The sequence below is a fragment of the Eulemur rufifrons genome, chromosome 10 (genome assembly GCF_041146395.1).
Source record: "Eulemur rufifrons isolate Redbay chromosome 10, OSU_ERuf_1, whole genome shotgun sequence".
NCBI classification, from domain to species: domain Eukaryota; kingdom Metazoa; phylum Chordata; class Mammalia; order Primates; family Lemuridae; genus Eulemur; species Eulemur rufifrons.
This window is the reverse complement of record NC_090992.1, coordinates 31,565,448-31,587,534: the sequence shown is the minus strand read 5'-3', so window position 1 is coordinate 31,587,534 and position 22,087 is coordinate 31,565,448. Positions and strand designations below refer to the sequence as shown.

Below are 22,087 nucleotides of genomic sequence, written 5' to 3'. Positions count from 1 at the left end.
CACGAGATGCGTATTTCAGATGAACTTCCTGAAGGAAGGATAAACAGCCCGACCCGGGGTGGGAAAGAGTGCCGAGGGGGCGTCACGTGGCAGAATGTGCCTCCGCCGGAGCAGGCCGGGGCCAGGCTGTGCTGAGGGAGACCCTCGCCACCTCCCCTGGAAGAGTGTGATCACGGTGCAGGGCCTGGGGCACCGGCGTGCTCGCCGGTCCTCCTGACAGATTTCAGACAGCAGGAGAGCAAGAGCCTTGCCTCATCTGTGCGAGGGATGCTCGTTCCAAGGCCTGGCTCTGCCCTTTATTTGCTGTGTGACCCCTGACAAGTTGCTGAGCCTCCGTGAGTCTCTGTTTCCTCAACTGCAGGCTGGCGATTAGAATCGTGCTCCCTCGGAGGGGTTGTGGGGGCTGCCCGAGGCAGTACGGAAAGAAAAGCCTTTCTGTTCTCTTCAGCCAAGCCCTGCGTCCCTGGCCTTTGACTGGGTTTTCCCTCTGCCTGATCTTCTCTCCTTAGCCCTTTGCCTGGCTGGTGTCTTTCGAGCCTAAGTTTCAGTACCAGCTGCTCAGGGACGTCTTCTTCGACCACCCTAAGTGCCCCATAAATCTCCACCATGTTCATCACGGCTTCCTTTGATTTTCTTCCCAGCCTTTCTCACTCTCTGAAATGATCCTGTTTCTTTATTGTTCTCCACGGAGGGTGAGCCCCACAGGGGCAGGGTGCATGTCCCCTTGGCATGCCGTGTCACCAGGGTGCAGCGTAGCCATGCGGTAGGGGGAAGAAGGGAAGAAAAAGGAAGGGGAGGAGTTGCCGTCACCACCATCATCATCATCATCATCATCGTCGTCGTCGTCATCGTCATCATCATAGCAGGCATCATGGTAGTGGCAGCAATAGATATGGTCAAGGTTGCAGTCGTCATAGTAGCTGGTGCTTCTTTTGTGCCAGGCGCTATTTTCTAAGCGTCTTATCTATGTTGACTCATCTGGCCCTCAGCAATGACCCTATGAAATATATACTGTCTGTTATCCCATTTGACAGACGAGGAAACTAACTTGCCTAAGGACCCACAGTTGATAAGCGTGGGATCTGGAATTCAGGCCCGGCTCCCGAGCCCAGGCTTCCAACCACCACACTCACTGCTGTCCTTGAGTGAACGAGGAGGGTAGGCTCTGGGAAGCGTGGCTGTGGCTGTCATTGTGATGGTTGAACCGTGGAGCTCTGGCCTTCACACTGCCTGGGTCCCAGGGTCCGAGGGCTGGGCCCGCAATGGGGTGCTGCTGCCAGTGTGTGGAACCTCCTCGGTCCTTGGTGGAGGAGGCAGGCGTTGCTCAGGTGAACGGCCTCTGTGCCCAAGGTCACACACTGATGAGCGACAGAGCCAAGACTGGGACTTCCAGGGCAGGCCCTTTCCACCGTCATCTACTATCCCAGGGATACTGAGCAGCTCTGGTGAGGGGGGTGTGGTGGCCGGAGAGTGATGGTGGCCCAGCTGGATGGGAAGAGTCGGTTTTCACTGTGAAGGCCAAGGTTAAAGTGGTTACTAACCATCTTCCCTCTCTTCCTTCCTACTGCTCCTGCCCTCCTCACTCCAGATCGACAGTGAGAATGAGGCCCTCCTGGCAGAGCTCACCAAGACCCTGGACGACATGCCTGAGGATGACGTGGCTCTGGCTGCCTTCCCGGCCTTGGACGGTGGAGACGTGCCAACCTGCACCTCAGCTTCACCTGCCCCGTCATCTGCGCCCCCCAGCCCTGCTCTGGAGACACCCCCGGCCCCAGCCCCTGAGGTGGATGAGCTCTCGCTGGTGAGAACCTGTTTCCAGCCGAAGTGAAGGTTTTGCCCTGGGATTGGATGTCTGGTTGTAGGGGGTGGGCACAGAGCAATCAGCTCCAGCCCCGCAGGGGTCCCCGTGCACCACCCGCAGCCTGGTTCACAGCGGAGAGTGTGGGCAGGAGGAGGGAGGCCGCCCTGGGCCTCACCTTTCCCACCTGGACGGGAGGACTAACACAGGCTTCACCTGCATCCTGCAGGCTCTTGGGGATTTCAAGGATTGACCTAGTCATGTGTTAAATCCTTGAAATTACATGGAAACATTTTCCTAAAGATCATATGCACATGGTAAAAATCCAAATAGTAAATGTGAACAGTTAAAAGCAAAACCTCCTTAGCCCTCTCTCAATGGTTTTTTCCTTCCCAAGAGGTAACCATGGTTACTGATCTGTTATGTGACATTCCTCTTCTACTTGTTTTTGTTTTTTTACTACAAAAGGGAGCCTACATTAGATATTGTTCTGTGCCTTGCTCTCTCAGTTAACTGTGTATCTCAGAAACTCTTCCAGATGAGCATTTAGTACTCTGTTTCATTCTTTTTGTTGGCTGTGTAGTGTTCCTTGCTAAGGATTTATTTAACCAGTCCCTGGGTATTACGTTGTTTCAACTCCTTCATTATCACAAACAGTGGTGCAGTGACTCCTCATACAGGCCTTTTCGACACGTAAGTGAATTCCTGGAAATGAAATTTCTGCTTCTATGAATACGTGATTTTTCAGTTTAGACAGATACTTCCGGATTGCCCTCCAAAAGAGGTTGGACTGGTTTACAGTCCCATCAGCAAGAGCTAGGTGCTTTGTGAGCACATGTGGAAATGTGCGCATGGAATAGCAGCTTTCTAAGGAGAAGATCTCAGCTTTTGTCAGAAAAAGGATCTGGACCTTAAAAATTATTGAAAGCCGCTGCCCTCAACTTGGGCCCCTGGTGCCCAAAGCTGAGCTGTCGTGTGCTGTGGCCTTAGCTGGAACCAGAGCCCGCCGGAGCTGAGAGGGTTCTCAAGTCACGCAGAGTCTGCACTGGAAAGGCCCATCTGGGGAAACCGAGGCCCAGCGCAGGGAGGGTATCTCCTGCGGTCACACAGCAAGTCAGTGTGCCAGCAAAGACCGGAACTCAGGTGTTCCGACTCCTGGTCTAGGACCCTTTCCCTTCCTTCCCGCTGCCTCCAAGTTCCCCAAAGCAGTGCGACACATGGAGTGAGCACCCAGCACGTGCTGGGCACGGAGTGTGTTCGGTCCTGTGTTGTGGCTCCTCCTTGCTTGCAGACAGGAGTCAGACCGCCTGGGTTTGAATCCCAGCCCTGCCAGTTAGGGCATGTGTGTCCCTCCAGCACGTGACCTGAACCTCTCTAAGGCGTGGATGCCTGATCCGTAAGGTGGGGTTAATAACAGCGCTTATGTCAAAGGTTTTAGGAAGATCATAGCAGATAATACATGTAAAGCACTTAAAACAGGGCCTGGCACATAGAGTTGCTCAGTACACACTAGCTAAGTAATACTTCTGGCGCAGCCATTAGTCATGACAGGAGTTCTCGGGGCCATTTCTGCGTGGGGCCTCTGGCGGGGGCCCGAACCTTGGGGAGGCAAAGAGTGGCCCCTGCTGGTCACAGATTGTTTCCCTCCCGTGCCGTGCATTCCACACATGTTTACTGAGTGCTGTGTTAGGCACACAGGAAACAGACTCCCTGTCTAGACTCCCAGCATACAGACAGAGTTCTAGAAAGGCCTTGAGAAGTCATCCAGACCCCAGGTTGGGCCGTGGATCCCAGAGTCCAGCAAGGGACTTACAAGGACCCATGGACTTCTACATATCTGTGCATTTTTCTGAGGTCAGCAGCTTTTGTCGTCTTCCTAGAGTCTTAAAAAACTTCAGATCCAGTCATTTAGTCTACCTGCCCCCATTGTACCAGTGGAGAAACCAAGGCCCAGAGAGGGGAATGACTTGCCCAAGGTCTCACAGTGAGTTGGGCCTAAGTGAGGCTAGAACGAGATCTAATTCCTCCGGTCCAGGGAATCTGTCCAAAGCCAGGGAGTCACAAACATGTAGGTAGGGTGGTGGGGATCCGCCAGCTCCTTGGGAGGGTGTGGGGTGGCCTTTTCTCTGGCTCCTTGCTGGGGTGAGTTGGGTGGCACATACCCCAAGGAAACACTCAGTGCTGTATTAAAAATCTCATTATGTTTCTCAACTTGTCCCCACTTGGGCTATGGTAGGATCCCTGGTGGAACTTCCAGGTGTATTCAGCTTCTTGTTCTCTCGGCTTAGACACATTGTGCACCTGGCCTCAGGGTGCAGAAGAGTTTTAATTATTTTTATAAAAAAATCAGTTGGAAGAAAAAGACAAGCTAAGTCTACAGTATTCTTCCACTTGTGCACAGACAGCAGGGTGGGTTGGAGGTAATATATGCATTGTGTATTCTTGTATGAACAAAGCCCACCTCGTGATAGGTTCCCAAGAAAGTGGCTACTGGTAGTTGCCTCTGGGAGGGAGAAAGGGACTTTGGGCAGGAGGCAGACTTGCTTTTAATTGTCCACCCTTTAGTATTTGTGATGTGTCTTTTTTCTTTTTTTTTTGAGACAGAGTCTCGCTTTTGTTGCCCGGGCTAGAGTGAGTGCCGTGGCGTCAGCCTAGCTCACAGCAACCTCAAACTCCTGGGCTCAAGCGATCCTCCTGCCTCAGCCTCCCGAGTAGCTGGGACTACAGACATGTGCCACCATGCCCGGCTAATTTTTTCTATATATATTTTTAGCTGTCCATATAATTTCTTTCTATTTTTAGTAGAGATGGGGTCTCGCTCTTGCTCAGGCTAGTCTCGAACTCCTGAGCTCAAACGATCCGCCCACCTCGGCCTCCCAGAGTGCTAGGATTACAGGCGTGAGCCACCGCGCCCGGCCTGTCTTTTTTCTTAAAGGTAATATGAGTAAGCAAAAAGAACAAATGAGAAAGCAGCTAGAATTCCACAGCTGAGAATCATTTTGCACCTAACCTTCCAGAGTGTGTGCGTGTGCGTGTGTGTGTGTGTGTGTGTACCACAAGTACATGCTATGTCCTGATAAAGTATGCACAATATTTTAACAATAGAATGGACAGACGTTAGACAGACATTACCCAAGACTTCTTCGGGTTCTCAAAGTCACAGCTATTCTCCAGGGTCGTTAACTCAGAAAAGGATTTACACATCATTGGGATACTTGTGTGTGTCTGGGATTGTTAGACAGTCTCCCATCAGCACTTAATATCGTGGGGACATCACCCCAGGTCATGGAATCTGTGATGCCAGGGTCAGAGCATGGTTGGTCTGGAGGGGCTGACCGTGTGGTCTGTGGCTCCGCCCCAGCTCCTGACCTCTCTGCTTCTCCCTCAGCTGCAGAAGCTCCTCCTCGCCACATCCTCCCCAGCATCAAGCTCTGACACCCAGAAGGAAGGGACCTCCTGGCGCCAGGCAGGCCTCAGGTCCAAAAGTCAGCGGCCTTATGTCAAGGTATTTCTGCACATGCCCCCAAATCTGCCCAGCCCCCCCCCAGGTGACCTCTTGGGGACGCAGCCTTCAGGTCTGGTGAAGGGTGTCAAGTTCAATCAACTTCTCATTTCAGTTCCTGCTCCTCCCACAGCCCTTGTAGCCGGCGTCCTGGGCGTTGCTCCTTGCGACCCAGCCCAGTCTGGAGTTCTAGAAAGAGCCCTGGAATTCTCACACTTAAATGTTCCAGACACTGGTTAGAGCAGGGACGAGAAAGATGTGGCCTGCCCTTGGGGGCTTATATTCTAATGCTATGACAGACCCAAACGCAAGGTCCTTGCTGGTTGTAGAGGCCACAGTAACTAAAGAGCTTGGATTTCTTTTCTGGGAGCCATTGGAGGGTTTAAGGCTCTGTCGTGGACACACAGGGTCCCAGCAAGTCCCATTTCCCCCTTGAGCCCCATCTTCCAGGCCTAACAAGGAGAGGTTTAACAGGTGATTTCCAAGGGTTCTTGATCCTGAAAGCCTCCACTCCTCCCTGCTTGTCCTGGCTGACCTGAAACAAAGGCCCACCCTCCTGTGTGCCATTCTGTAGAGGGAGCAGCAACCATGCCCCTTCCTGAGCCTCCTGTTTGCCCTCTGGGAGCCTAGGAAGCTCCCTAGATGGTGAGCTGCACCGACAGCCATCGCTAGAAGGCCCCGCCAGAAAGACTGGTCACGCTGGGAGGAAAGCCGCCGTGTGGACAAGTGGGGCGGATGAGGCTGGAGCGGGGTCGGCTGGTGCCAGGTTGCAGGGGGCCTCAGCCGCCCAGCCAGCGAGCCTCCCCGGGATCCCGTGGATACGGGGGAGCTAGTGAATTTCTGCTTCTTTTAAACAACTTTACTGAGGTGCTTTTGCACACATAAAAGCCACCTATCTTAAAAATACAATTCTGCAATCTTTAGTAAATTTACAGTCATGCAGCCATGGCCTCAATCCCATTTTAGAACATACCCATCATCCCAGAAGACCCCCCAGACCCCCATTTACAGTGTGACCTTCCCACACCCAGCCCTAGGCAGCCACGAGTCCACTTCCTGGCTCTGTTACTGGAGGGTACGGAGCAGGGAGTGGGATGGTCAGAGCAGGGCTTTGGCAGTGAACCTGGAAGGGTCTGCGTGGCTGGGAGACCTGGTAGGAGGCTGGCCATCCCCTCATTCCTCATCTGCTGAGCACGGCCCGGTGCCCGGCTCTGTACTGGAGGCTGGGATGGAGTGAAGGAAACCTGCCTGTCCCCACGGTCGGGGTGAGACTGCAGGTGGGCCAGGGGCCGTGGATGGGGCAGAAGGGAGGAGCGGTGTGGGTGTCCCTCCTCACTCTGGCGTCTTCCCTCTCTAGGTAGACAGCACCCACGACAAGAAGGCCCCCACGACGCAGCCTCAGAGCCGGAGTTGTACAGAGCTGCATAAGCACCTCACCTCGAAAGCCCACTCCCCGGACAGGGGCCTGCAGCTGCCACCCCCCTGGAGTCCCCGGCCTCCTGCCAAGGAGGACGAGGAGCCGGGTGAGGACTGCCCGAGCCCCCAGCCAGCTCCAGCCTCTCCCCGGGACTCCCCAGAGCCAGCCAGGACAGGGCCTGGTGCCCGGGTGCCCCAGGAGGACATGCAGGCCGTGGTGCAGCTCATCCACTACATGCACACCTACTGCCTCCCCCAGAGGAAGCTGCCGGGCCCCCTGCCCTGCGGCAGCCCCTCCACACAAGTCAGGCCCCGGCCCCAGCACCCCTCCAAAGCCTCCTGGGCTGAGTTCTCCATTCTGAGGGAACTTCTGGCTCGAGATGTCCTCTGCGATGTCAGCAAACCCTACCGCCTCGCCACGCCTGTCTACGCCTCCCTCACACCACAGTCCAAGCCCCGGCCCCCCAAAGACGGCCAGGCCTCCCCTGGCCACCCACCCCCTGTGGAGGAGGTAAGGATCGCAGCTTCGCCCAAGAACACCGGGCCCAGACCGAGCCTGCGCCCACTGCGGCTGGAGGTGAAAGGGGATGTCCGCCGGCCTGCCAGGCTGCAGCAGCAGGAGGAGGAAGAAGATGAGGAAGAGGAAGAAGAAAAAGAAGAAGAGGAGGAGGAGGAGGAGGAGGAGGAGGAGTGGGGCAGGAAAAGGCCAGGCCGAGGCCTGCTGTGGACCAAGCTGGGGAGGAAGCTGGGGAGCTCTGTGTGCCCCGTGCGGCGGTCACGGAGACTGAACCCGGAGCTGGGGCCCTGGCTGACATTTGCTGACGAGTCGCTAGTCCCGTCGGAGCCCCAGGGTGCTCTGCCCTCGCTGTGCCTGGCTCCCAAGGCCTACAACATTGAGGGGGAGCTGGGCAGCCCCACGGACAAGGACACCGGCCAAGACCAGCAGCTTCTACTGGGACCCCAGATTCCCGCCCTGGAGAGCCCCTGTGAGAGTGGGTGTGGGGACACGGATGAGGACCCCAGCTGCCCGAGGCTCCCTCCCAGAGGTAGTCAGAGTCGGTGGTCTGCAAGGAGGGGAGGGGCAGGGACAGGGGTGGCATACCTCTGCACCGGCAGCAGGGGCCCTGCGTGGAAGCCCCCCTGGCCCCCGCCACATGTTTGCGAGGTCGGGCAAGTCCCTTCTGCTCTGGGGTTCGACTTCTCTTTGGGCTGATTAGAGCAGATCTCCAGGAAAACAGCCACAGGTCTCTGAGTTTTTCGTCGTGCAGGGCGGGATGCCACTTAACAAACGAGGAGCACGATGCCTTCATGGGGCTTATGTTTCAGAGGGGGGACGGTCAAAAAGTAAACACAAAAGGAAGGTAATTACAGATTGTGAGCGGTACTGTGAGGATGGTGTGACGGACATGTGTCTATAAAGTCGGCTAATAATCGTGGTGACGATAACAGTAACAGTTAGCTGTTGTGCACTTCCTGTGCCCGGCACTGGTCTCAGATGTGACACAGGTTATGCTCGGTGGCTCCACACAGAAGCCTGTATGGTGGGCACAGTTCTTGTCTCCGGCGAGTGACACAGACAGGCACAGCGCTGCTGAGCCATCAGTCCTACGCAGGACTCTGTCCAGAGCCCCAGGCTGTGGGACTTGGGAGTCAGAGCTCTTCCCTGTGCTACACTGTTTGGCCAGAAGGTGTCAGCCTCGTGCCCATCTGTTCTTCCCGCAAAATCAACTGGGCTGAGAGCCTGGGGGGGAAGGTGGGTTTGAGTTGTTCCTGCCCGTCCCTAAAAATGCAGAGGCATTTGGGTCACCTGCCCAAAGGGCAGCTGGCTTGGCACAAGTGGAAGTCGGGGGTCTCCTCCAGAGGGGAAACATCTGCTAGTGATGCCATGTGGGGGATTCTGATTTTTCTGTTTTTTGGTCTTCTTTTCAGACTCTCCCAGGTGCCTCATGCTGGCCTTGTCACAAAGGTAGATTTTTCGGAATTATTGGCGTAGTATTCCATGAGAGTTTGTCTTGTTGGGTGTGTGTTTCGGGGGTGGGAGGGGTTCATCAGTTGCTGAACCTGGCCCCGTCCCCAGGCCCCTGCCCTCATTGTCATTGGGGCCCCCAGGAGCTGTGCTCCTTTGGAGGGGGTTGGTTCTTAGAAGCTGATTTCTGCAGGCCCAGCAGAAAGACGGGGCATCAGGCCTCAGGCCAGTTCATAAGTTGTCCTCTTTGGGACCCTGAAAAGAGTTGTTTTGGCCCTGGGGAAAAGCTGGCAGTGCTGTGTGACTTCCGGCAAGTCCCTTCTTCCCTCTGGGCCTCAGTGGCTCCACCTGTAAAACAAGGAGGCTGACAACACTTGTCCTCTCTCCACACTCCAGCAAACCTCGCCTGCATCTCCTAAAAGAATTGTGCAGCTTGAATTCCTCTCACAGCCGGTGGGGGGAGGGGCCCCCCAGCAGACCTCCCAGGCTCCGTTTCCATGGGCAGCAGAAGCGGGTCCATCCCTGTGTCCCTACCCGCCCTGCAGGGGAAGTGGAGGCTGCTGCTGACCTGCCTCTTTCCTTTCTGTCTCCCCTGCCCCCGTCAGCGACCCTCCTTTTGGCAAGAAGAGCTTTGAGCAGACCTTGACAGTGGAGCTCTGTGGCACAGCAGGTGAGCCGGGGGGGTCGCTGCTGGGGTACCTTTGAGGGAGCTGGAGAGCCCCCTGGCAATGAATCCCCCACACTGAAGAGCCCCTCGGGCAGTGAGGGGGTACCCAGAGAGCCCTCCCTGCCACCGCCCCACAGGCTGTGCTGGGTGTTGAGATACCCAAGGAGGGGTCAGCCGTTCAGCTGCCAGTAATCGGCACATAAGGTGATATCGGGATCAGGACGCAAAGAGACACGAATCTTCCCCAGAGGGGCCCACAGTCTCTTGGGAGAGACAGAGACTTGCACCATGGCGAGCACTGTTTGATGTGACTCATTTCAAAGTATGTGCAGGAGCTCTGGGTCACAGAAGAGGAGCAGGGCTGGGTAGGAACGTGGCCTGGGAAGACTGCAGGGCGCCCAGAGCAGGGGACATGTGAGCTGGGTTTGATGATTAGACGTTGGAAAGACCAAGAAGGGAAAGGTGTGCCCGGCACCAGGGTCAGGCAAGCAAAGCCCCTGGGGAGTGAAAGCCCAGGGTGCATCAGAGACACTAATCACCTGGGCTTGCTGTGTGGCAGAAGGGAGGTGGCAGGAAGGAGCAGAGACAAATGGGCCAAAAGGGCAGAGGTGTTTGCTCTTTCTCCCATAGGCTTCAGGAGCCCCAGCGAGGAAGAGAAGGGCATTTTGGCAAGTTGGGGAGAATGGAGACCAGAGTCAGCTGCAGGAGCACCAGAGGGCACTGTCAGATCCAGTGGGCAGTTTAGTCTTTGGCATCTGCCCCGGCTCCATGCAGGGAGACCCAGAGGCATTTAGGAGGTGTAGTTGGATGACCAGATGTGAAGCGGGAAGAGATATCTCAGATAACTTGGAGGCTCCAGCTGCCATTACCAGGTCGCAGAAGAGATGGCAAATGGATTTCATCACATACCAACTCGAGAGGACTGAAGGATTCCCAGGCCACCTCCAGGCTCAGCCAGCAGGGCAGGGATCAGTTAGTGATGCCTGCAATCCCAGAGTAGGGTTTAGTGTCCCTTGGAGAAGCGACCTGTCTTGACCTCACATTTCTCTTCTTGCTTGGGCAGGACTCACCCCACCCACCACACCCCCGTACAAGCCCACAGAGGAGGACCCCTTCAAGCCAGACGTCAAGCACAGCTTGGGCAAAGACACAGCTCCCAGCCTCCCCTCTCCTGAGGGCCTCCAGCTCGGGGCCACCTTGGGGCCTGCCCACAAGCTGCCAAAGAAGCACCCAGAGCGGAGTGAGCTCCTGTCCCACCTGCGGCATGCCACAGCCCAGCCGGCCTCCCGGGCTGGCCAGAAGCGCCCCTTCTCCTGTTCCTTCGGAGACCATGACTACTGCCAGGTGCTCAGGCCAGAGGGCGCCCTGCAGAGGAAGGTGCTGAGGTCCTGGGAGCCATCTGGGGTCCACCTTGAGGACTGGTGCCAGCTGGGTGCCCCTCGGGCTGAGGCACAGGCCCCCGGCAGGGAGGAAGACAGAAGCTGTGATGCTGGCATCCCACCCAAGGACAGTATGCTGCTGAGAGACCACGAGATCCGCGCCAGCCTCACGAAGCACTTTGGTCTGCTGGAGACCGCCCTGGACGATGAAGACCTGGCCTCGTGTAAGAGCCCTGAATATGACACCGTCTTTGAGGACAGCAGCAGCAGCAGTGGCGAAAGCAGCTTCCTCCTGGAGGAGGAAGAGGAGGAGGAGGACAATGAAGAAGAGGACTCAGGGGTCAGCCCCCCTCGCTCTGACCACTGCCCCTACCAGAGCCCACCAAGCAAGGCCAGTCGGCCACTCTGTTCCCGCAGCCGCTCGAGCTCTGGCTCCTCATCCTGCCGCTCCTGGTCACCAGCCACCCGAAGGAACTTCAGGTATGGACGGGTGGCCTCAGGGGCAGTGGGCAGCTGAGGACCCCAGGTTCCAGGGTGTGAGCGGGGAGAGGAGCCCCAGGAGACTTGCTTGGAAACTGAGGCTACATCTCCCTCTGCGGCCTGTGTCCTGGTCAGAGGCCCTGAAGGTGGTCTCCTCCTCCTCCGGGGAGCTGTAGGTGAGTCCCGGAGCAAAGCCTGGTCTGTGAAATCGTGAGTGTCCCAAATTTCCTGGCCTGAGAGAAAAAGAAAACCCAATTCCTGGCTGATTGTGGCACTATGCCTAAATGAACTTGTGCCTTATTCATCTTTTTTTATTTAAAATGGATAGGTTTTTGTGCAAACATATACGTGCCCAGTTGAAAACCTATGTGATATTTACGTGTAAGAGAAAGATTAGCCTAACGCTAATCTGTGTTCTGGAAAAGTCCCTGGATTCAAAGCAGTGATTATTCCCATCTCTGGGTCCTGCTGAATTGCGCTGTGGCTTCGGCAGTCAGCCACCCGTGAGAGCTTTACCTGAGTGTGGGACGGCGCGCCAGGGGCCTGCTCACCCAAACCCTCTGTGCTCCCTGAGCCAGACTGGAGAAGGCGCCCGTCCAAAAGTCAGCCAGGGAGCTGGGCGGAAAGAATAGAGGTTTGGCAGCTTGGGTGTAGGGGGTGTGGGGAGATGGTGCCTGTCTCTGATCACAGCGGGACAGCAGGTCCTGGTCTTTCCTGGGGAGGCTGGTTTCCAGCCCTGTGCCTGAGGAGAGCCTGAGTGGCCACTAGGTGCTGCTCTTGGGTACGGAGCTGAGCCCAGAATCACCTGCAGGGCTTAGGCTGGATTTGCAGGGCCCACCCTGAGCATCTGATGTGTGGGGTGGGGGTGCAGGTGGAGAATTGGCATTCCTAACAATGCCAGGTGACGATGGTGTTGCCAGAGTACCGTACTCTGAGACCAGGATTCAGGTCATATGAAGTTACCTTTTCTTAGAGCACTTTAGCTTTATATTTATATGTCTACACCAATGGCTCTTAGCTGTTTGCAAATCTGATTAAAACAAAGGCCCCTCTCCCCAATAAAATGTGCATAAACATCAAACTGAGGCCGGGCGCGGTGGCTCACGCCTGTAATCCTAGCACTCTGGGAGGCCGAGGTGGGTGGATCGCTCAAGGTCAGGAGTTCGAGACCAGCCTGAGCAAAAGCGAGACCCCGTCTCTACTAAAAATAGAAAAAAATTATATGGACAACTAAAAATATATATATAGAAAAATTAGCCGGGCATAGTGGCGCATGCCTGTAGTCCCAGCTACTTGGGAGGCTGAGGCAGGAGGATCGCTTGAGCCCAGGAGTTTGAGGTTGCTGTGAGCTAGGCTGACGCCACGGCACTCACTCTAGCCTGGGCAACAAAGTAAGACTCTGTCTCAAAAAAAAAAAATAAATAAGTAAATAAAAAAAAAAACATCAAACTGAGCATTCAATTTTAGGGAGTTCGTGGGCTCCCCACAAACTAATATTAAGAAGCCCTAAATTTTCTATTCCTCAATGAGTTCCCCAGCAATTTCTCCCACAAACCGTTCTGTATAATAAGCCAGGAGCCATCAGTCAAAGGTGGCGTCTGTCAGGCCTCTCTGAGCCTCTTTCTGGCTCCCTTCTTTCCCCAGGAGGAGCCCTGGCCTTACTGCCCTCCAAGGTCAAGGGTTTGGCTTTAGCCTTGCTTTGCTGTGAGCTAAACCGCTCAGTATCCACACTGGCAGTTTCCAGGGCTCTCCTCGTATTGAAACACATCCTCAGGGCCAAAGCCAGAGCTTCCCTGGGCTCCTTCCTCTCCTGCCCAGCTCAGGGGTGTTCGGGCAGGGCTTGTATTCCTGCACTTGTCAGGGGACAGTTAACAACCTCTCTAGAAACCCACATGGATTCTCCTTTTCCTCTTCTCACCTTTGGGCCAGGTTCAAGGCTGGCTTTTTCTGCTCACTGAAGAAAGTTAATTGGTTAACTGGGTTCTTGCCGAGTTTGGTACCTGGTAAGCCTGGTCAACTAGTAACCAGCCTTCTCCTGACCAGCGCTTCCACCACCAAACATCCATCCACAGGAAGCACTTTGAGCCAGTTTAACAACACAAACCCTAAACTCCATAGTGCCTTCCAGTCACACTCAGCTCTTCAGGTGGGGACGGTCTACCAGCGCAGTTGCAGAGGGATGAGAATACCATAATTATATAGCACTTTAAAGTTTGCAAGTCACACCCCCTTCTGTTACCGTGTTTGAGCTTCACAGATGGACTTGGAAGGTGCGTCTGCTTCTTATCCCCATTTTATAGATGCGGAAGCTGAGGCTCAGCGAGGTTAAATGGAAAAATAGAGGAAACGTTTATTGAGCAGTTCCTGGGCTAAGGGTTTGCATGCATTTTTTTAATTTAATCCTCACAAATGGCCAAGGAGGTGGACACAATTGGTTATTCCTGTTTTGTAGAAGAAGAACTGAAGCTGAGAGGGCTTCTGTACCTGGCCCAAGGTCACCCAGCAGGGAGGCGGTAGAGCGGGGTCCACACACAGGCTGTCTGACTCATGGGCCCGAGTTCTTGTCCTCTGGGCCTTGTTTCTCGAGGACTCAGACTGGAGGAGCAAGGGCAGCGTGCAGACGGGCGAGGAAGGCTGCAGGCGTGTGGCACCCAGGAGCCCGCGTAGGCTCTGCGGACTCATTAGCCTGATAGCCGGACCGGAAGTGGGGGGCTGTTGTGGGCAGGGGGCTGTTGCTTGGCCGAGGCACAAACCTATAGAGAGAGCAGTAGTTCTAGAATCAGAAGACTTGCTTCTAGCTCTGACTTCTCTACCTTCTAACTTTAGGCAAATCCCATCTCAAACCCGAGCTTCAGACTTTTTATCTGGAAAATTGGGAAGCGTAAGGCCTGTTAGGGTTTTTTTCATCAGGTCAAATAAGGTAATGAAGCAAAAGGGCTTTCCTACCCCTGAGGGCGCAGACAAGGCTCAGAAGGGTGGGTTATAATTAGCAATGCAGTGGCTCCCAGTGAGGTGGCCCTGGAAGCTGGCAGAAGGCACCGTGTCCAAATGTTCAGACCCACACTCAGCCCCGGGCCATCCTTGCTGAAGGGAAGCTGGGTTTCTGCAGGAGTGTGTTTGGACACATGTGCCCTCTGGAATGAGCCCCAAAGCAGCATCCTTGCCTCCTGGAGCACGTCCCCCTGCCCCGTGGTCCCTCCCGAGAGTGAGTGCCTCTGCTTTGCTTGTTCACCGACAGATGTGAGAGCAGAGGGCCGTGTTCAGACAGAACGCCAAGCGTCCGGCATGCCAGGAAGCGGCGGGAAAAGGCCATTGTAAGTGACCTGGGGCCCCAGAGCGAGCGGGGACAAGGAGGAAGGGTGGGGGCTTCATGGACCCAAAGCCCTTTGAGGCTGGCTGGTGAGCTCCTCAGCCTTCAGCCCCTGGCTGGGGAGGAAGAGACTGTGGCCTACAGAAGACAATTTTATTTCTCTCATTTGAAAAGCACGAGGGTCCCCAAAGGGCATCAAAGGTGGCACCATGTGAAGTCCAGCCAAGAGACTGGCCGTGAGGCCTGCAGCTGGGGGGTGATTTGAGGCTCAGCACCTGGGGCCTTGAGAGGGCCAAGAGGGCGGGTTGTGGTGGGGGGAGCAGAGCCAGGCTGACCAGGTCGTAAGCCAGCCCTGCCACCACCTTCTGTGTGACCTTGGGCGGGTCCCCCGGCTTCCCTGAGCCTTGCTTTGCTCATCTGTACATAAGAGAGTTGGGCCTGTGATTGCTGTGGCTTCCCCCAACCCGATCAGGGCTAAGGGACCAAGAGAGCCTGTCCCTTCCTCCCCCTCTACCTCCCTGATCCTCTGCAAGAGTTAGTCCACAGGCCCTGCCTGGCCTTGTGGGTTTGCCTGGCGAACCCACTGCAAAGCTCCCCATAGAGAAAATACATCAGGAGCCTGCCCTGGGGAGCTGGAGCCGGCCGGCTATGCCATGTTACCGGAGAGGAGGGAGAGGAACTCAGACAAACAGACTCCCACTGGGTTGTCCCCCATGACATGGTGCTTGGAGGAGTGGGGTACACAGGACGTGTACATACCCCAGAGGTGCGCAGCTGTCTGTAAGCAGGTACTTAATACAGGCTGCACATGGAGCATCTTCTTGGAGTCCCTGAGTGATCGTTCAGTAGTTACAAGCCAAGCTCTGTCCTAGGCTTTAGGTGACAGCAGTGAACAAGACAGACGAGGTCCCCACTCTTGTGGTTGGGCAGAAGGGAGAGAAGACTCGTAAACAAAGGAGTAAACAGTGTAATTACAGAGCAGGATGAGCACCGTGAAATTAATAATGTCATGACTGAAATATCTGAAATAAACAGCCGTGTTAGGATGGCTGGGGAGGATGTGCTTATGTAGGTGGTCAGGGAAGGGCATCTCCAAGGAGCTGGGCCCTAAGGGATGAAAAGGAGCAACCCAGCAAAGACTCGGGGGCACGAGTGTTTAGGGCGGTGGCAGGGAACAGCTATGTGAATTCAAGAAGCTGCAAGGAGGCCGGGAGGAGGGGATTTCTCTACTGAGCTGAACCTAGACATGTTACGGCGTGGGATGAACGATTCCCGTGACCTTGCTTGCGGACCCCGGGCCTGGGGTTTCTTCCTTGCCACCTATAGTTTGTGGGTGGGATGGCTGGAGAATCACGGGCTGTTACCGTTCCCAGAAAAAGCCTGTCCGAACCAGAAACTGTCAGTTGTGCCCAGGGGAGCACAGGTCTCCAGGAACAAGGCTGGACTTCTCTAGCGGGTCACAGTGACTCTTCCAGTAGCAGTGGCTTCAACTCGATCAAATCACAGATCTGAGAGGAGAGGAGGGAACATTCTAGCCTGGGCTTTCCCGCATCCCCTCCCTCTGCCGGCCTGTTGGGGGTGTCTGCTGGCTTAGCATCAGGCTCTCCCAGAGGCGACTTCTTGGTCACAGCGTCTACACTGTGGCTTTCAGCTCAGCCACTTTGCCCAGGGAAAACCAAAGGTATTGGTGGCTCCAGCAGCCCTGATGCCCCTGTCTCGTTACCTCTCCTTGCAACCCACTCTGACTCCCACTGACGACTTGACTGCCCATGCCCCGTTACCGTGCTCAGCACCTGCCCTCCTCAGACTCACCACAGTCCGGAAGCTACTGAGTGTGCAGTTATGTTAATGGCGATAAGTCCCTGTCCCTCTCAGCCCAGCTCTGCTCATTCCCTCCATGTAAGCAGCTGCTTCCTTTGGAGCCACTTGCCCATCCAACACTTGCAGGCCCCGTCCTCCAACAAGGGCAGGTCCTCTGGCGTAGAGATTGTCACTGTCCTCTCTTTGAGTCCAGCTGGTGTTGCTTGCTCAGGCGTCACAAACTGGGGGAAAACTCCACAGGCGCCCACCACCGGGGGCCCAGGAAGCCAGGCGCGATGACTGGTTCTCTTTCTCTGTGTTCTTCTCCGGCAGGGCGAAGGCCGCGTGGTGTACGTTCAAAATCTCTCCAGCGACATGAGCTCCCGAGAGCTGAAGAGGCGCTTCGAAGTGTTCGGCGAGATCGTAGAGTGCCAGGTGCTGACGAGAAGTAAGAGGTGAGTCAAGTCGAGCCGTGGCACGTGTGGGAAGGGGGGAGGGTCCCAGTCCAGGGCTGGGCACACAAAAGATGCCCAGGAAGATTTGCGAAATGAATTTGATGAGATCCACAGCCTGGACCTGGAAAACTCGGCCCAGAGGAAGGACCGATGACGATGGTGCAGCCAGTGACGGCAGCACGTGCTGACGGTTTCCCAAGCGCCAGGCAGTCTCCACGCAGTCTCGCATCTGGACTTCCCAGCACGCCTGTGCAGTGGGCACTCTTACTCTTTCCATGGCTCTCCTTTCTCGAGGAGCCCAGACAAGTTAACTGAGCAGCTAGTTTGTGGCAGAGCAGGAACTAGAACCGGCATGTCTGTTTCGGGGCCTTTGCCCTGGAGACAGTGCAGGCCAGCAGACAGCTGCTGGCAGCTAGAAGACACGCTTGCGTTGGGGCCCGATTGTTCTACAAGCTCCGTGCCACCCACATCCCCCCCTCCCTCGGCAGCAGCAAGCCCCCAGCCTTCTGTCTTGCTGACAGCCCCCGTTTCTCCTCACTCACGGGGAAAAGCAGCGTTTCCTCTGTCAGGGGATCCGCAAAAAGAACAGATTGCCTATGAATGCACAATGTAGGTGTCAAAACTTTGTCAGTTCTGAAATATTTCTAAATTAACTCCCATTATATCTGCAAACTAAGTTACTAGGGTTTTTTAATTCTAATTTCATAATAATAATAAAAAGCTTCAGCAAGAAAATAGTTTCTATGTAAGAGTTATTACATATTTCTTACCTATTAGAAAGGTGACTGTCAAAAAAACAGAAAATAAATGCTTGCGAGGACGTGCAGAAATTGGAACCTTTATATATAGTGTGTTGATGAGAATGTAAAATGATGCAGATGATATGGAAAACAATATCATAGTTCCTCAAAGAATCAAACATAGAACTACAATATGATCCAGCATTTCCACTTACGGGTACATAACCACAGAATCTTTCTTTCATTCTTTTTTTTTTTTTTCTTTTGAGTCAAGGTCTCTCTGTCACTGAGGCTGGAATATAGTAGCTCATTGCAACCTAATTTCTTGTTCATAAGAGTGAAAAGTTGAGGTAGAACTGACTTTGGGCCCTTCATACGCAGACTTTCCTCCTGGTTGCAAAGTGGCTGCCTCTAGCTCCAAGCTTACCGCCCACCAGCTTAGAGACCAACCCCGGGGGAAGCAGGAGTCACCGGCATGGCTCCAGCAAAGACCTGGGATGGATTCTTTAGGGTTCAGCTTTGGGTGGCAGGCTCATCCTTGAACAAACTACTGTGTCTGGGACGGCTATCGTCATGTGACTTACCCTGGCATCCCGAGGCTGGTTGACCACACAGTGCTGCTGTCAGAGGAAAGGGAGTAGATGCTGAGCAGGCAGACATGATAGATATCTACCCTGAAGGATGATACCAGCCGTGTTAGGGGAGGTGCCAGCCAAGTTAGCAGCCAAGGAAGTGACGGCTGAGCCCAGCTTTGAAGGACGCAGAGAGTGGTATAGTTGCGAGGGTAGGAATGGCAAGTCCAGGGAAATGGGAATAATGAGGGAAGTAGAGGTTTTTAAGGGCACTGACTTTAATGTCAGGAAGGCCTGGGTTCGCATCCCTGCTCTACCACTGCGTTTGGGTAAATTACCAGACTCCACGGAGCCTGCTTCCTCATCCGTGGCATAACAGCAGTACCCGCCTCACAGGGTCATCCAAGGAGCATGTGAGACCAGCTGTGGTGGCCAGCAGCTGGCACAAATTCAACAAGTCAGCTGCCCTTATTACGATTATATTGCGGAGCTCAGCTTAGCCATCAGCATCATCTCTATTTAGGCGGCCACGTGACGTGGGTACCGAATCCTTATGGCGTTCTGCGCCTCATCTAGTAACGGGTGGCCTGACAGCGTCCACCAAGCCGGTCCGGTAACATGCCCCCCTTGTCCTGCCCCCCAGAGGTGAGAAGTACGGCTTCATCACCTACCGGTGTTCCGAGCACGCAGCCCTCTCTCTGAGGAAGGGCGCTGCCCTGAGGAAGCGCAACGAGCCCGCCTTCCAGCTGAGCTCCGGAGGGCTCCGGCACTTCTGCTGGCCCAGATTCACTGACTACGGTAAGTCCCCAAGGCCCAGCGACCATCTAGTGAGACCCAAAGCACGAGGGACAGCGACTCCTTGAATGAAACCCTGCCCTAAAGCCCCTCCGGACACAGTTCCCGTACCCAAGCCCCCAGTGTGCTGATTGGTGTGACTCAGCAGCCCTTTACCTGGAGGCTACCATCTTGTTTTTCTTCTGGTCTCTGGTCCATCTTGTCTTGTCTTATGACTGGAACCAAAGAGAGTCGAGCCTCCCGTGGCCTCTAGGAAGGTTTGACCTTGTGTGCACAGCCAGCCGGTAGAACTATGGCCACTGTCTCTTTGGTCTCACAGGGCCAGCTGCTGCCCTGCCTCCTTGGCGCATTCCATGGTGACCCCTGACAAGGCAGCCGCTTTGTCCATTAATGGACTACAGTGAAACCATGCCGGCATCATGACCTTGCCATCTGAGGACAAGACAGTGATGAAGGGCAAAGATGTAGGAAAGCGTTATTTATAGGGGAGAGTCCAGTGCAGCCTTCACAGGACAGGGCTATGTCAGGGACCTAGGTGGGTTCCAGGCCAGGCGGTGCCCCACCTGGCTACCTATCTAGTTACAGGACCCTGCACCAGGTTACTAAGGAGCGAGAAGCTGTTAGGGGAAGTAGAATCACAGAGTGTCGGGGCTGGACAGGCGCTCTGGAGTGCTCTGGTTCAGCCCCCCGGCTCTACAAGACAGGGCAGCCAAAGCCCCGAGATGCTGTCAACGTGGCCAAGATGTCACAACGGGATGGCAGTCTGTGGTTACAGGTCAGTCAGTGCTCATGCCTGCCCCCCAAGACCTTGGGCCACAACACTCCACGGGGTGACCCTTAGTGGCAGATCTTGCGATTGGCCTTTCTACGTTTCTGGCTGCCTTCCGCCCTCACTGACTTCTCCGCCCCCACGCGCAGATTCCAATTCAGACGAGGCCCTTCCTGCGTCAGCAAAGAGCAAGTACGAAGCCATGGATTTCGACAGCTTGCTGAAAGAGGCCCAGCAGAGCCTGCATTGACAACAGCCTTAACCCTCGAGGAATACCTCAATACCTCAGACAAGGCCCTTCCAATATGTTTACGTTTTCAAGGAAGTCAAGTATCTGAGAAGGAGAGAGAGCGAGCGCGCGTGAGACAGAACACACGTGAGAGAGAGACTTGAAACTACTGTCCTTTTGAAAAAAAAAAAAAAAAAGATCAATGTTTACATTGAACAAAGCTGCTTCTGTCTGTGAGTTTCCATGGTGTTGACGTTCCACTGCCACATTAGTGTCCGCGCTTCCAACGGGTTGTCCCGGGTGCGCCTTGAAGTGCTGGTCGGTCACCCATTGTCCCCGCCGTCCCGACGGCCTTCCTCTCGTAGACTCGCAGCTGTGTTCCCCCTACCATTTCTTGTCTGTAGTGTGTGATGATGAACTCGTTACTTGTGAATAGAATCAGGATTATAAACTCATTTTTAATTGAAGAAAAAAAAAAGTATATCCTTAAAATAATGTATTTATGGCTCAGATGTCCTGTGCCTGGGATTATTGTATCGCTTCCTTGATTTTTTAACTATGCACTGGCATGAGGTGTTTGCCACTGAGCTGCCCTGCTCCCCTTGCCAGATCGCCCTGGAGGTGCTGGGTGGCCGGTAGGCTGGTCCCCGGAAAGCATGGCCTGCAGCCACAATGAGGAGCCATGGAGAGAGGTTTCCAGGCCATTTCTGTCAAGCCCTACCCTGTCTTGTATTGAGCTAGTTTGGGTCGAATGACAACGAGAGCCCCTATCTTGTGCCCAGCTCACGCATAGAGTGGGTGCCCGTCTATCAGTACGCAGACCCTCAGATACCTTGGAAGGAAGGTGGCGTGAGCTGTATTGCTCCCGTTTTCCGGGTGGGGCTGGTCATGCCCCGAGAGGCAAAATGACTTGAGCAAGGTCCCATAGCCAGTGAGAAGGCAGAGCGGTGACCCAGACCAGGCCTTCTGATTCCGGGTCCCATGCATTTGCAGTAGGTGGGGTAAAGATGCAAAGTTTCAGGGACTGGTAGAGGTGAGTTTGGCTACGTTGGGCACCAGGCTAGTAGCCTGAGGGCCCATTTCAGGGGTTAAGTTGGCAGTTGACTCACCAGCATCGGGCGAATTCAAGCTGTGGCCTGCGTCTTGGTGTGCCATCAGCTTTAATCCCGGATGGTCCTGCGGTTTGCCTCTGCCTGTGGACACACCGTCACAGCTTCAGTGACCTCCTGGCAGTGGTACAGACAGGTCTGGGAGCAATCATTTTTGGGGAGCCAACTCCCAAGCCGTCCCACTCCCTTCAGCTAGTCCCTTGTCTTGAGCTTTTCCTCGTCTGGAAAGTTGTTTTGGTGGCATGGGGCAGGGGGAGCCAGGAAGAGGACGTGAGGGTCGGGGATGGATAAGACAATCTCCTAGCTCCCTCCTAGCTCCCTCCAACTTAGAAAACATTCTAATTGGGCTTTACTTTAAACCTTATGTTCTTGAGTGATGTCAAAGCTACGTCCAGCTTGATGTTCTGCAGGTGCCTTGGGGGCCATTCGTGAGGGAGAGCGTGGCCAGGCAGGGTATGAGTACATTGCTTCTGCTTCAGACAGAGCAGTTCTTCCTGATCTCTTTCATACATCAGGGTTCCTTGGGAAATTTTTGTATTTAAAAAAAAAAAAAAAGTCCCATTGCTTTAAAAAATTTGAAAGTGACTCATTAAACAAGCTAATTGAATTTTTTGCTAATGCCAAGCTTAGTCCTTTGAGAATTGGTAGCTCATTTTATTTTTTAAGATTATCAAATACCTCGGTAGGTAAACTGAGCCCACAATCTCGTCTTGGGTGGTGAGCACACTCCCAGCCCTTGGATAAGGCTGGGGGAGACAGGGTTTAGCAGGGATAGGGAATTTGAGCTCCTGTGTGTCAAGTCCACTGACCTCTCTGGACCCTTTTCCATGAAATGGACTGAGGGGGAGAATTAGGCAAGTTCCAACAGTCTTAGCTTCTGCTAAGGCGGTATCTGGCTCAAGTTGGCAAATACACAGCACATGTACTACTATTCCCACACGTCTCCAGGCCCATGCAGACATAACTAATCAATCACAGCACTCATGTTCTTTGAGCCTGGATAAGAATCCTCAATACAGTGCTCTGGGAAGCCATTACTAATTGATCAAAGTTTAATCTCTTTGACATGCTGGTCTAATCTTTGGAAGATTTCCGTCAAT

The 22,087-nt window shown here is 54.4% G+C and overlaps 1 protein-coding gene across 2 annotated transcripts in view; it reads left to right on the top strand.

The window, feature by feature from the left end:
* The window catches only part of PPARGC1B (PPARG coactivator 1 beta), a 99,387-nt gene extending 79,319 nt beyond the window's left edge, over positions 1-20,068 (top strand). The window contains exons 3-12 of one of the 2 annotated variants that reach the window (XM_069483935.1): positions 1,589-1,801; positions 5,187-5,303; positions 6,658-7,762; positions 8,646-8,682; positions 9,288-9,352; positions 10,413-11,208; positions 14,447-14,522; positions 16,652-16,773; positions 18,729-18,883; positions 19,799-20,068. In XM_069483935.1, the coding sequence (XP_069340036.1) occupies positions 1,589-1,801; positions 5,187-5,303; positions 6,658-7,762; positions 8,646-8,682; positions 9,288-9,352; positions 10,413-11,208; positions 14,447-14,522; positions 16,652-16,773; positions 18,729-18,883; positions 19,799-19,899 (2,787 nt within the window). In that variant the 3' untranslated portion in view covers positions 19,900-20,068. The remainder of the gene's footprint in view (positions 1-1,588; positions 1,802-5,186; positions 5,304-6,657; positions 7,763-8,645; positions 8,683-9,287; positions 9,353-10,412; positions 11,209-14,446; positions 14,523-16,651; positions 16,774-18,728; positions 18,884-19,798) is intronic. The other variant, XM_069483936.1, reaches the window with a different exon arrangement.
* Positions 20,069-22,087: the final 2,019 nt, after the last annotated feature.